Source organism: Sus scrofa, chromosome 4 (assembly GCF_054392235.1).
Source record: "Sus scrofa isolate SSC_HxYL_T2T_F1_AM1 chromosome 4, Sscrofa_HxYL_maternal_Yorkshire_Landrace_v2.0, whole genome shotgun sequence".
Taxonomy (NCBI): domain Eukaryota; kingdom Metazoa; phylum Chordata; class Mammalia; order Artiodactyla; family Suidae; genus Sus; species Sus scrofa.
The window spans coordinates 72,887,799-72,902,291 of record NC_139386.1 but is presented as its reverse complement, the minus strand read 5'-3'; the positions used below and the strand labels follow the sequence as shown (position 1 = coordinate 72,902,291).

Here is a 14,493-nt window from a genome sequence, read left to right as displayed (position 1 = left end):
ATTTTAACTTAATTACCTCCTTAAAGACCTTTTCTACAAATATGAGGGGCTGGGGATTAGAACGCCAACACAGAAACGGGGTGAGGGAAGGGACACACTCCAGTGGACAATACTGCACTTTTCAAATTCTTTATTACTCTTAAAGATATTTTTTCTTGCTTTATCAGTCAGTTACTGAGAGAAGCATTCGAGTCTTCCTCTGTGATGATGGATTTTTTTATTTCTCTATAAAGTTCTGTCAATTTTTGCTTCATATATTTTGAGGCTACATCACTAGCATATATAAGTTTAGAATTTTTATAGCTACTTGGTTAACTGAACATTTTATCATTATGTAGTTACCCTCTAGCTCTAGAAATACTGTTTGTCTTATATTTTTACTTTGTTAAAATATAGCTATATTAGCTTTCTTTTCATTAGTGTTTGTGCAATAAATATGCTCCATCCTTTAGTTCTCAACTTTTTGTCCTTATATTTTTTGATGTGTCCTTTGTAAAGACTATATTACTGGGGGGGGTTATTCAGTCTGGCCATATTTTTTCTTTTAAATATAGTATTAAGTCCATTTGTTTTTTTTTTAAATGATATATATTTTTTTCTAACTTACTCTTTCTGAGAGACAATATAGCATAGTGTTTTAGAGATTCTAAGAAATACTGCCTAGGTTTGAATATTAGCTCTATTACTTACTACCTGTGTAATTCTGGCTAGTTATCTAAAACATCTGTGCTTCAGTTTCTTTTCTGTAAAACAGCTGTAATTATTACCTACCTTGTAGTGCTATTATTGAATTAATATAAATAAAGTACTGAGGACAGTGCTAGACACACAAGAAGTACTATATACACATGGTTTCTGTTAATATTTTATTATTAGAATTATTACTTTAAGTTGGCATATTTTTGTTTCTATTTTCTTTCCTTTTTTCATTTCTTTTGTATTGATAGAATTTTTTTTCACATGCCATTTCTTTCCCTCCTCCAGTTTATACATATATATATATAATTTTAGAGGTGCCCTAAAAATTTATCAAGCATTTTTAAGTTATCAAACTTCAAAGTTAATTCTTATCCATACCCTCTCCTGAAAAATTCAAGAATTTCATAACTCTTTAACTCTGATCATCTCCTTTCTGCATACTATTATTATAATAGTTTTATCTTAATTTTAAGGCTCATAAATTATTATTTTATTATTATTTTTTGGCCACACCTGCAGCATGTGGAAGTTCCCAGGCCAGGGATCGAACCTGCCCTACAGCCCAACCCAAGCTGCTGCAGCGACAATGCCAGATCCCTACCTTGCTGTGCCTCAAGAAAACTACTATTATTGCTTTATATAGTACATAATCATTTAGTTTTACTTATATATGTACTATTTTCTTTACTAATCATTTCTATTCACAGCACAAATTTTCCATATAATATTCTTTTTCTCAAATGACTACTTTTTAAATTGGGTCTGCTGGTGGCACACCTTCTGTTTTTGTTGTCTGAAAAGACCTGTATATCATGCTTTAAAAAAATGTAATGAGAGGGTTTATCAATAAATTTAGGTTGATATCTTCTTACAGTATACTGTAAATATAATTTCATAGTTGGCTGCCTTCCATAGTTGCTATTGGGAAGTGAGACTGCTTTAAAAACCATTACCTTTGGTGTTCTTTAATGTCATGAAGATGTTTAAATATGAGTTTCTCTTTAATTTATCCTAGCTGGTTCTTGAATCTGTGTATTGGTGTCTTTCACCAATTCCAGGAAATTCTCAGCCATGAAATCTTCAAATATTAGCTCTATTCTTCTTTTCACTTATGAAAGTTTTATTAAATATGTCTGACATTATCACTCTATTCTTTATGTCCTTTAAACTTTCATATTTTATGTCTTTGTTTCTCTGTAACATTTTGATTAATCTTCTCAAATATATCTTTTATTCCATTCCCTCTTGAGCTGTTAAACCCATTCATCAAGTTTTTTAAAATTTCAGATGCTTTAATCTCTAAAAGAGATTTTTAAAATTAATTTCAAAATCCATTTGATCATTTGAAAAACAAATCTGATTCTTATTCTGTGTGGTAAGTGCATGATTTGAAGTCTTCCTGAGTTTGATTTGGCCTCCTGTTGTTTCTCTTGACTCTCCCTTGGTGTGCATATTTCTATGTGTAACATTTCCATCCCTCCTTCTCAGTCTCTATCTCTAGCTCTCCCATCTCTCTATTTGTTTTTATTATATGTTCATGTTTCTTGCAATTTGGGGGGATTCTTTGAGGCCTGGGTTGAAGGTTGAGGTCCTTCACTTCTGCTCATTGCTTGGGAATACATGTATGCACTGGACCATTTTAAACTAAATTATCAGCTTGCGGTTTCTTAGAACACACAGGTAAATTTGGTCTGCTAAACTGTGTGCTCCCTGGCTTGCCAATAAACTTTCTTAAGGGAACTCTTCCCTTCCTCACCAAAACTGAAGACTAGCAATTTTCCAGGCAGATTTAGGGATATGGTGATGTAGAGAGGACATAACAACTTGGGATGCTAGCTTTATGTGGGGGAACTAAAGTTTATCAGCTTTAGCAATTGCCTCATGGTGAAAGCTGGATTTACCGCTTTGGTGTTATAATTCCATAACCGGTAGAACTTAAAAAGACAGTATATCCTCCCTTTTGAAGTCATAGGATCCTCAATGTCTTAGCAACTGATTTGCCAATTATTTCAACAAAAATATCTACTATTTGCCCCATTAAAGAAAATGTAACATGATAAGAGAGTGTTTACTGGTTTGCTTTGTTTATTTTTAGATATGGACTTTCCAGTTATTCTCCAGCCTACAAATGCAAATGAGAAAACACAACTAATCAGAGAAGGACCTCGAAGTTATTGTACAGACTCTTAATACTGAGCCCACTGAGGGTCCACAATACCTCCTCTTGGTTCAGCCATGTCTCCAGGTGGTCTGGATGGGGGACAGAAGTGGACATGAAATGCTGTGAACTTTTCCACATTTGTATTTTATTTTTAGGTTAAGGAAAGATGATTGCTACATAATTTCTCAGTATGCAGATTCACACTTTGAGTAGAACTCCTAATGGAAACACATTCCATTTTGATGAATAAAGGCCTTAAGAGTTGCTTTATGCTCTTTGCATGAGGTAAGACAGTGGCATCTGACAGGCTTTATGAGCCTGCTCTTTATGTGAGCCAGACCTCATCCCTTATAGACTAAAGTAGTATTCCAAAACAGAAGCCACTTTTCTAAATGCAATATTCATATCTGCCATTAAATATCATCAGCAAACCATACATGAGAATTTAGGAGGAATTTGTGTGTGTGTGTGTGTGTGTGTGTGTGTGTGTGTGTGTGTGTGTAGATTTTTCCCATCAATATATGGCTACAGAAATATTTCAAGAGGCAGAAAGAAATTATTAGGTAAAGACAAATCATTTTATTTTAAAGTATATTTTTGAAAAATTACAAACTGTCACTTACTGAAAACTGACAATCAAAACCACAAAGAAAGAAGTTTTCCGTATATTTTTAGATTGGCATAGAAAATAAAACAAAACTTTAACCTGGTTAAATATTATAAATGATCCAGAAAACCATTCTGGCCCCAAACCAGCCCCAATGTGTTAAACAATTTTAAGTTAAAATAATTTTTGTCCAACAAGCTTAGATTAGCCAGACTAAGAAAAAGAAAAACATGCAGTAAAGAAGAGAACTCTAAATTCTATAGCCTAAATTTAAATTTAAAGGCACACTCACCCTATTTTCAGTGGGATTAATAACACTGATTAGGAAATGCTCAGCTCTGCGCATGTTGAACATTTATGCTCAGAGGTCATCTCTGTATTTACTTGTTTGATTCTTACATTCATCATGTAGTAGAAGCCATATGCTATTTCTAAAATAGTAAGCAGCAAATGTTTAGTTCTTTTATGTAATATTGCATTTTCCAAGATCTCATTATGTTTTTATATAATATTGCATGAAATGCCACTTCCATTTTTCTTTGTTTCTTACTCTCCACCACCACCAAATTACAGCTAATCAAGATTAAATATACATTGTGAGGGTTGGTGTTAACAGCTCTGATAGTTCTGACATCATTAAAACTCTACCCTAACTCTTGAGTTACTGGTATTTTTTTAAAGAACAACATAATCAAGTAGAAATAGCCCTGGTTTGAAAATTCAGCACCTGGTTCTAAAATAAGCTCTCACAACTAGTCCTGTAACATGTGAAATGAGAATAATAGGGCTAATCTCCATATGTCTCTATGTTCATATCTGCTCTGTCCACCTTCCAAACTGCTGCATGACCAGGTGAAATAGCTGAAGTGAATGAACTCTGAAAACTCAAATGTTTAACAAGTATAGGATGGTTTTACCTGACTTTGTATATGCTGATACACGTGGTCAAACTTAATATGACTTCTTATGTATATAAACTCTCTCACACAAGACCCATGAAGGTACCCATGAAGGTACAGCAGCAGTGACCAGTAAGTGCTCAGAACCCTGTACTCAACAAATGAGTGCTGCTTTCCACTTGAAGGGGAAAAGGAGATAACTATCTCCACCTGTGGATAATTTGAGCCACTCCATTTCCTTCTTGAGGACAATAAGCAAAACCTGACTCCTGTTTCTGAACAGCAACCTGCAAGTCACAAAGCTCATCATCTCTCTCTCCCAGACCTCATTTTTCTTTCGCAAGTGGAATTTTTTACCTTCACTTCCAGCTTTCCCAGAGCAACGGTACAAGAGTGGTTACAATAAGAATAGGACATGAAATAGAATCAGAATAAGATGGTGGAATTAAATTCCCAGAGGGGTTCTGGCCAATGTTTCCTCCACAAGACTAGCTTCTAGCTGCAATGATGTGTGGCACATGCAAGAACATGGCTGTCTATGAGTGAGCGAATGAATTCTACATAATGCCTCTCAGCGGCATAAAAATAAGGATCGACTCTCCATCTGAGGAGGGGCCACGTAGCATCTTGTGGGAGCCAACAGGAGCTGCCATCTGGAATCATGTGCTGTTATTCTGAATCCACCAGCATTTCAGCAGAGAGACATCAAGGAAAGAAGGGACATGCTGACCATTGTCCACAGCGATGGTTGCATGGCCCTGGTTCATAAAGGGTTAAATAAACTGCCCACTTCAGTGGCTCACTACCTAATCCTGGCCTCCAGGCTATCAGAGTAGGGTATTTCATATAAAGTTTCATAGGCAATCCATTTTTTGATGTCTTACATTAGAACACGATAAAAATAGGTATGCATTTTTATTTATTAAAATACACATTTCTTTGAGCATAAATGACATTCTATTTCTACATTTCAAGTGGTACATAGACTAAAACACATTTGCCATGGCCTAGTCTGGAAGTACACTTAGCTGGTAAAGCACTGCCTCATCTTCTGATCTATAGAAAAGGTTTCAACTTAGGCTAGAGGATCTCCGTGATAGGTATAACATTGGTCCCCCAAATGTGCAGGTCCTAATTCTCAGGATCCACGAATATAGCAACTTTCAAGGCAAAAAGGATTTTGCAAATGGAATACTAATGACCTTGGGATAGGGAGATTATCCTGGATTATTCAAGGGGCCCCAGTCTAATCACTCTGGTCCTGATAAATGGAGAGCCCTTCCTAATGATGGAGAGAGAAAGGTGTGACTACAGGAGAAGGTCAGAGAACTGCAACTGAGGATCAGAGAAGCATCAGAGATAGGCTTTAAAGATGGAAGAGGAAAAGGACCACGAGCCGAGGTATGTAGGCAGCCTCTCAAAGCTGGAAACACAAGGAAATGGATTCTCTTCTAGAGCCTCCAGAAATAAACACAGCCTCAGCACCCTGATTTCAGCCCATGACCCCTGTGCCGAACTTCTGACCTCCATATGAGTTTAACACTGATGAGTGCTCCTCACTTGTTTCTTCATTGCCCTTTTTACTCCTTAGTTCTCTTTTGTTTCACTCCCTCATCCACTGTCCCTTTAAATTTACTTGCTCCTTTGTCCCTTCTCTTCCCCGTTTCTCAACACTCCATCTCCTTCCCTGTCCTCCTCCCTTCTCCCACTACCATGTGTCTGACATTTGACCTCCATTTCTCTTTTTTTATCTCCTGGTGTCTCTGCTTACCATTGTCAACTTTCTACCTTCACATTTACTGGGACTTTTAGGCAAACTGAACTATTGGCCATCTGCTCCCAACTGGTGGGGGTGAGAGAAGGAGAGATAGGGTATAGTCTGGGTAACAGAATGCTATTCAATTCCCTTCTCCAACTTCAAGCACAAATAATCATAATGGTAATAGGCAAGGGGAGAACAAAAGTATTTTTTCATTCAGTTCTCTGAGTGTATTGACAAATAGAAATAATTTGTAGTCACCATATTATCTAAATGTATGGCATGGTGATTTAACAGTCACCAATTTCGGTTTGTCCTTAGTGCTTAAGAAACTCAAAGGAATGAGGGCTCTCCTGATTTATCTTTAAGAGGTCACTTCCTTGCTTCCATAAGCCTTAGAGGTTAAAAACAAAGGTAGTTAAGATACTTGGAAAGCAACCACCTATGCTTTTGTTTGGGCACTTGGGATGTTAGAAAGGTGCCTGCTGAAATTTTAGGAAGAGAAGGCCATCATGAGGGGCCTCTAGATTAAAGATGGGTTTGAGAGTTTTGGGGGAAGTTCCAAGAGTAGCCCAGATTTGTGTCCCCACAGTGGGCAGCCTCTGATGAAGACTGCACTTGGATGCCTGGGTGACGAAATTAAGTGATGACTTTGTAAATGTAAGGAAAGATTCCTGGGCCCACACCTGGTCCCTAAAAGGAACCACACAGAGCTAGACACTAAGACCTCAGGTACAACCAGGCTGGAGTAAGATGAGCTGAGAACTAACATGAGGAACAAAACACAAAATCCTGCAGACCCCGCTTCAATCCTAAGAAGGAGAAGGACTCACAAAACGTGGCTGAGGTGAAACTTCTTGCTACTCTGTTAAACTGCAGCTCTGAGTCAAAGTTAATTTAAAACATAATCAAGAGACTTCCCCCAGTTCTTTCTCAAATATCAGTTCTGCAGGCTTTCCTGTCTAGAACTGTAACATCCCCCACCTCACGATTCCTAAGCTCCTTCTCTACTTTTTCTCCTTAGGATCTTTCACTTTTTATTTTTCTCCCACACCATGAGGGCAAAGATTTTTTTTTCTGTTTTGTGTCCTGAATCCGTGTGCTTAAGACAGTGCCTGACATGTGGTAGACAGTTGTGGAACGTTTATTAAATGAGTAAATTTTTAACCTGTGTCATTGAATAAAAAAATTCCTACCTGCTAGAAATGCGAAACCTGCTAGAATCCTTAGTTTTTAGAGAGGCTTAGCATATTAACAGCAAAATTAACTAATTCAACTAATGTAAAAATTAATGTTAGCTTGGCACCCCATCAAGCCTCTGACTCAATTACAGTTATCTTTTTTTGAAATTTCAGCAGCCTGCCAGACCTCACTTCCCATTGATTAGAAGGCAAATGTCCATTTCCACGGCAGCAGTCCCTCTCCAGGCACAGAAAAACCTTTATTCAAGAAACACAAGTCCTCCTCTCCCCACCCCTCTTTTGCCAGCCTGCGGCCCTCCTAAGCACCTAAGTAACAATAATCTTCGCATCATTCCTGAGCAGTACTAGACTACAAAGCACCAGACGCTTTGATTGTCATATGTAACCGGTTGCTGTAAAACAAAGCCATTTCCAAACTGTAGGTGGCTCAAATTAGCAGTGATTTCAGGAACTACAGTCAGCATTTATATTTGCATTTTTGCACAGTGCTAAAAATGAAGAATCAAGTAAATACCTGTTGATTAACTGATTCTCACAGCAAATATCATTTCCAAGAAATGTCTTTCTCCAAAAGAAGACCAAAATATGCTCAATGCCAAATGACGGCGCACAACTTTCTGGAATTTTCATGCTATTCCAGGGCTGGCCCCAAGAAGCAAAACTAAGTTCCTAGAATCGAATCAGCAGTTATAGGACAGCTGTTAACACATTCTGCTCACTGCTGTGCTGCCAACTAAGCTTTCTATAGCTGAAAAATTCCCTGTCTGCTTCTCCAAAGCCTGAGGGCCCCCCAGGCACATTCTTATTCTGAGGGCCAGGAAGAGGGGTCTTACCTGGGAGGGTTTTTTCTTTTGAGTAATCTGCTCTGGTATATCTCCACTCCTGAGATGTTGTCCAGATTCATCTCCTCTCAAAGTTTCATCTACAATGCACTCTCTTTTCTGGTGAAGAATAATTGGGGGAAATTTTTAGTACAGATATTCACTTTAGGAATGAAATTCCAACATTTTCTTAAATTTTTTAACAAGGACCTATTTGGGCATTCACATACATTAACAGTTTACTAAACTGACATTTTCAGAAGTATCATAATCACACAAAGCAATATTTTAAAGCTAACCTAGGTTAGCTTTATAAAAGTAATAAATGATTGATTTTGGGAAATGAGAAGTACTGACTATATATTATTAGCATATCATTTTTCTATAAAATGCTTTCATTTCAGTTTATTGTATTTAGCATGAAATTTATTTTTTAAACTCACATACTAGGAAATTTAATTTTTAGCTAACAAAATCTGAAAGATACATGTTATTCTGAGTAAGAGGGTAAAGTTTTCAGAGAAAATAAAAACAATTCACTTCCCTGCTTCTCTTCTGCTTTTCTTAGTTCTCTCTCTTACCTCTTCTTAGCACATCCCGCTCCCCAAATTAAAAGGTTTGAAAGAGGTGGAAAGTGTTGGCTTTTAGGATCAAAGGTGCATTTGTATTTGAAAGAGATGATTCATTCTTTCATAAATTAAAAAATAAATCTGTTGGAGTTCTTGCTGTGGCTCAGCAGGTTAAGAACATGTCGTGGTGTCAGTGAGGATGCAGGTTCGATCCCTGGCCTTACTCAGTGGATTAAGGATCCAGCGTTGCCATGAGCTGTAGTATAGGCCAGCAGCTGCAGCTCCAACTTGACCCCTAGCCTGGGAACTTCCGTATGCCACAAGTGCGGCCATAAAAAGAAAAAAAAAATTGTTGAATGAACAATAATAACCAACAGTCACTATGCTTAGTACCTGACACTGGGCTAAGAGCTTTATATAAGCTTTTTATATTTTCTATTTATATATTCACTTAATGCTCACAACTACCTATGGGACAAATACTGTCAGCATTATTAATGCCATTTTTTCAGTTTAAAAAACTGAAACAGAAAGGTTAAGTAACTTGTCCAAAATTACCCAGCCAGCAAGAGGCAGAACAGGGCTGTCAAGTCCTTGATATTAAAAGCTCCACTCTACTGACTCTCCGTGATGAACCTGTATTTCCAACTACATTTGAAAATGAACCCTGTATACCTCCCTGCCCAGCTCCTTCCCAAGGTGCTTTTATTTTCAAAAGAACACTCACTTCTGTCACTCCTTTTATTATCTACCTTTCTCTTCAATTGCCCTTTGCTGCTCCAGAAGATTACTCTGGGGACTGGCTCTCACTTAATTCCCCTTGACTTCCCCAGCAAATCTTAAAGGCTCAAAATCCTCAAATTCCCCAAGAGCAAATTCCTGAAGACTTGCTCTGTGCCCTCCTCCCCCTCCTCCAATTCCCTGCAGCACCTCCCTTGGAGGCTTGAGTGGCCTTGGTAGGGCTACCTGCCACTTCTCTCGTCTGGCCAAGCACAGCAACTTTAATGAAATGAGTGATGAGTTGGATTTTTTTATTTTTTTAATTTAAAAAGTGATTCTAGATGTTCCCATTGTGGCACAATGGAAACAAATCCAACTAGTATCCATGAGGATGTGGGTTCGATGCCTGGCCCTGCTCAGTGGGTTAAGGATCTGGCATTGCCGTGAGCTGTGGTGTAGGTAGCAGACACGGCTCGGATTTGGTGTTGCTGTGGCTGTGGTGTAGGCTGGCAGCTGAAGCTCCAATTTGACCCCTAGCCTGGGAACCTCCATAGGCCTTGGGTGCGGCCCTAAAAACCAAAAAAAAAAACCCAAAAAACCCAAAGTGATTCTAGAGTAGTTGATGTTAGTAAACTATTGTGATTTTTAAATTTTGATAAAGTTCCTGCCATAATTTTCCAGGGTGTATAGATAGTACTAAGAAAACTTAATGTTTTTAATAACACATATATGGCACTTACTTTATGCCAGACTATTCTTAATATAATACAACTTAGTGTAGATTGATTCATTTACTCCTCATAGAAAACCTATGAAGTAGGTACTATTATTTCTTACTTTGCAGATGGGAAAATTAGAGCCATTAATTAACTCACATCATTAATAACGGGAGAACCAGCATCTGGACTCAGGCAGTCTAACCCTTGGGTCTGTGGGCTTAATTACTACCCCACTTCTGTGCCCTAAGACAAATGTGGGTTCTGTAAAGTCAGAAGCAATTATTAATTTAATGTCAAAACAGTGTTTACACTCAGTGCTTTTATTAACTTGTCCCTCCCACACTGAAAGTGAATACCACAGGTCTAATAATCCAAGTTAATACAGTCTGTTCCATTATTCTGATACCATAAGATTGGGATAAGAACATTTGCTATTACATATAAAAATAAGGCATTTCAATATCACTCATACAATGAGATGTATAATCTTTTCATGACTTTAAATGTTACCTATTCTAATAAAAGTGAAATTATACTTCATTTCTCTATTGTACAAAATAAGCTACCAAAATCTGAAAGATACATGTTGTGAAGTTTCTATTAGTAAAAATATACCATTACTTACGTCAGACTACTAAATTAGCAATCCTGTATTATTTGCTCATAGTAGAAAGGAAGTACAACTTGGCAAATTTTAACTTTTTTTTTTGTCTTTTTGCTGTATCTTGGGCCGCTCCTGTGGCATATGGAGGTTCCCAGGCTAGGCGTCGAATCAGAGCTATAGCCACCGGCCTACGCCAGAGCCACAGCAACGCGGGATCCGAGCCGCATCTCAACCTACACCACAGCTCACGGCAACGCCGGATCGTTAACCCACTGAGCAAGGGCAGGGATCGAACCCGCAACCTCATGGTTCCTAGTCGGATTCGTTAACCACTGCGCCACCACGGGAACTCCAAATTTTAACTTTTTCTAAAGGGACTTTATCTGCCACCATTTAAAATAAATATGTGTGGGTGAATATGTATATATTCTGAAGCAATTCATTTGCTTTTGTCCTAGGTCAGTGTCCACTGTTAGCAGCACAGTGCCCTCCACACTCTAGATCTACCTGGGCTTTATTCTTCCCCTTGGTACTCACCCCTGTCAGCCTACTCTGAATGTTATTTACTGCCAATTTATTGTCTGATGCTTTAGAATGTGTGTTCCTTCAGCATAGGGGTTTGTGTACTGCTTCGTCTCTAGCCCTAGAACAATGTCTCATACATAGCAGAGACTAAGTAAATGTTTGGTAACGGAATAAATATGAATATCTGAAGAAAATATCGCTGCAACATCCTCCCCCGGCCCACCCTCCAAATCATACCTTTGGAAAAGACACTGTATGGACAAGATGATTGCCCTACTTGCCTTGAGTGTGAAAGACTGCAAATGAGTTTGCAGAGGCTTATGGAGCCCTGGGAAGTGGATGGGTTGGTCTTGCCAACTCCCTGTAGCACAAGGGCTCCTGTTAACCTCCTCAATGGAGGTGGGGATGGGGAGGGGGGAGGTAGTTTCATTTAGATTTTTGATCTAGTGATTCAGTATATAATTCAGGATTTAGTGGAGCTTAATAGTGGTCAATTCTTATCACAGATTCCATATTTGTGAATTTGCCTACTTGCTAATATTTATTTGTAACCCCCAAAATTGATATTCATTGTGCTGATTTCAAGGTCATTCATAGACACACACAGGAGAGCAAAAAAATACCAGTTGTCCAGTGCACCTGTTCCCAACGGAAGTTGGCAAGGCAACATTTTATGTTTCTGTTTCAGCTCTCTTACTGAAAACAAGCGTTTGGGGGTTTTTTGGTTTTTTTTTTTTTTTTTTTTTTTTTTTTTCATTTTTGTGCTTTTTGTTGGTAATTTCAGTTTAAAATGTTTAAAAATGTGCTGAAGTGTTGACTAGTGTTCCTCAGTGCAAGAGGTTATAATGTGCCTTAGGGAGAACATATGAACGTTGGCTAAGTTTCTTTCAAGTATGATTAATAGTGCTGTTGGCCATGAGTTCAATGTTAATGAATCAACAACATAAAGTATCTTAACAGAACACAAAAAAACAAGATTGTGTATTGATCACTTAATGATGGAAATGTGTTGAACAGAGGCTCACAGGCACTTAACCTTGCTTTTTCCCCAGGGGCAATGGTTCAGTATTCATTCACTAAAGCAGTGTTTGTGGTGACTTTATAAAGACTAATTACCACGAAAAAAACAAGTATCAACTGTAGCTTTCCTAGAGTTCTCCCGAATGTTTCCACTTTCAACCTTGGAAACATCATCTCCATTATTTCTCACAAATAACATTCTTGGAGATAGCACATGTTTACAAAAAGCCATGGATGTGGAATCGATAAACTTGAATTCAGCCCTGCTCCCCCAATTTGGAGGGTCACCCTGAAGAAAGTATTTAACTTCTCTTGGTAGAGCCTTGCGATCTGCAGAATGGTTTCCTCAGCTGGAAGAAAGAACATGAAAGTTCTTTCATGTGGATATGTGTAGAGCTTTCAAGTTGAACCTCGGCTTTTTTTCTTCAGATCCTAGGGTATCCTGAAAATTTTTGTGGAGCACTGCTGTTACCAAACTTTAGGAACTTGATCTTTGGTTCTAGAGATGAGAAGAGAGTTCTCTTTGTTTCTCTCAGAACGCCCTGGCCATCATCTAACATGGCCTGACATCAGAAACCACCTTTCACCCTCCTTATTCCCAGGAAGCAGTCCAGCATCCAGTTTGTCTCATGCATCTAAGGAGTGCCAAGGAAGGAATCCCAAGGAAGGAGTCCTAGCTGGTGACTTAGGAGATCTGAGACCTCATCTGTCACTGTTTAACTTTGTTACTGAAGGTAAGTCATTTCAGATCTCTGGGCCTCAGCTCAGTTCCTTCTTCTTCCTCCTTTTTTTTTTTTTTTTTTTTTTTTTTTTGTCTTTTTAGGGCCACAACCGAGGCATTAGACTAGGGGTCTAATCAGAGCTGTAGCTGCCGGCCTACGCCAGAGGGACAATAACACCAGATCCAAGCTGCGTCTGCAACCTATACCACAGCTCACAGCAATGCCGGATCCTTAACCCACTGAGGAAGGCCAGGGATCCTGCAACCTCATGGTTCCTAGTCAGATTCATTTCCACTGTGCCACAATGGGAACTCTCAGTTCCTTCTTCTTAAAGCAACTTTTATTAAATGCTGTAGTAGATGACAATGATGGGACAGTCTGCCCCACACATTTACACATGGTCAAACAAAAATGCAAACAATACCAAAGGATGCAGAAGAGAAACCAAATTTCTCTTTTCTTACCATCCCTGTTAGTTTCCTAGGGCTACCATAACAAAATACACAGACTGAGTGGCTTAAACAGCAGTTTATTTCCTCACAGTTGTGGAGGGTAGAAGTCCAAGATCAAGATGTCAGCAGGTTTGGTTTCTTCTAAGGCCCCTCTCCTTGGCTGGCAGATGGGTGCCTTCTTGCTGCATGGTCCCATGGTTGTCTGTGTGTCTGAAGTCTCTCTCTCCCTATACCCTAATGTCTTAAGGACACTAGTCATAGGGAATGAGGGCCCACCCTAATGACCCCACTTAATTATCTCTTTAAAGGTCTATCTCCAAAGATCATCACACTGAGATACTCAAGGTTAGAGGTTCAATATAAGAATGGAGAGGAGCAGAAGTTAGCCCATGACCGTCATCAATTTCTCAAAATTATGCCAGATTTCAGTTTGCTTTATATTTGGACTATGAGTTCTTTTTCAAAATTTTTTATTTTATTTTTTAAAACAGTATAATTGACTTACAATGTTATGTTAGTCTCAGGTGTACAGCAAAGTGAATCAGTTATGTACATACATATATCAATTCCTTTTCAGACTCTTTTTCCCATATAGGCCACCACAGAGTATTGAGTGGATTTCTCTGTGCTCTGTAATAGGTCCTTGTTACTCATCCATTGCATACACAGTAGTATATATATGTCAATCCCAACCTCCCAATTTATTTGTCCCTTCAGTGTTTCCCCTTTGGTAACCACAAGTTTGATTTTAAGATCTTTCAGTCTGTTTCTGTTTCATGAATAAGTTCTTCTGTATCATTTTTCATTACATTCCACCTATTAGTGATCTTGTATGATATTGTCTTTCTGACTTCACTTATTATGATAATTTCTATGGACCATGAGTCCTTACAAAGCTCTTCATACTTTTTTTAGAAATTCCTAATTATTTTTGGTTTGCTTTTTGAAAAAAGTGACATGCCTTTATCATACCTCTAAGTTTTTCCTCTTCTTAATCACATTACTACTTTGGAA

The 14,493-nt window shown here is 38.3% G+C and overlaps 1 protein-coding gene and 1 long non-coding RNA gene across 3 annotated transcripts in view; one reads left to right on the top strand and one right to left on the bottom strand.

The window, feature by feature from the left end:
* The window catches only part of DNAJC5B (DnaJ heat shock protein family (Hsp40) member C5 beta), an 84,488-nt gene extending 80,368 nt beyond the window's left edge, over positions 1-4,120 (top strand). Inside the window, exon 7 of one of the 2 annotated variants that reach the window (XR_014842764.1) lies at positions 2,795-4,120. Coding sequence is in view for 1 of the 2 variants with exons in the window: in NM_001206401.1 (NP_001193330.1) it covers positions 2,795-2,889 (95 nt within the window). In the remaining variant the exon portion in view is untranslated. The remainder of the gene's footprint in view (positions 1-2,794) is intronic. The other variant, NM_001206401.1, reaches the window with a different exon arrangement.
* The window catches only part of LOC146403860 (uncharacterized), a 174,483-nt gene that overhangs the window by 155,434 nt on the left and 4,556 nt on the right, over positions 1-14,493 (bottom strand). The window contains exon 2 of the long non-coding RNA XR_014843727.1: positions 8,161-8,268. This is a non-coding gene — a long non-coding RNA (uncharacterized LOC146403860). The remainder of the gene's footprint in view (positions 1-8,160; positions 8,269-14,493) is intronic.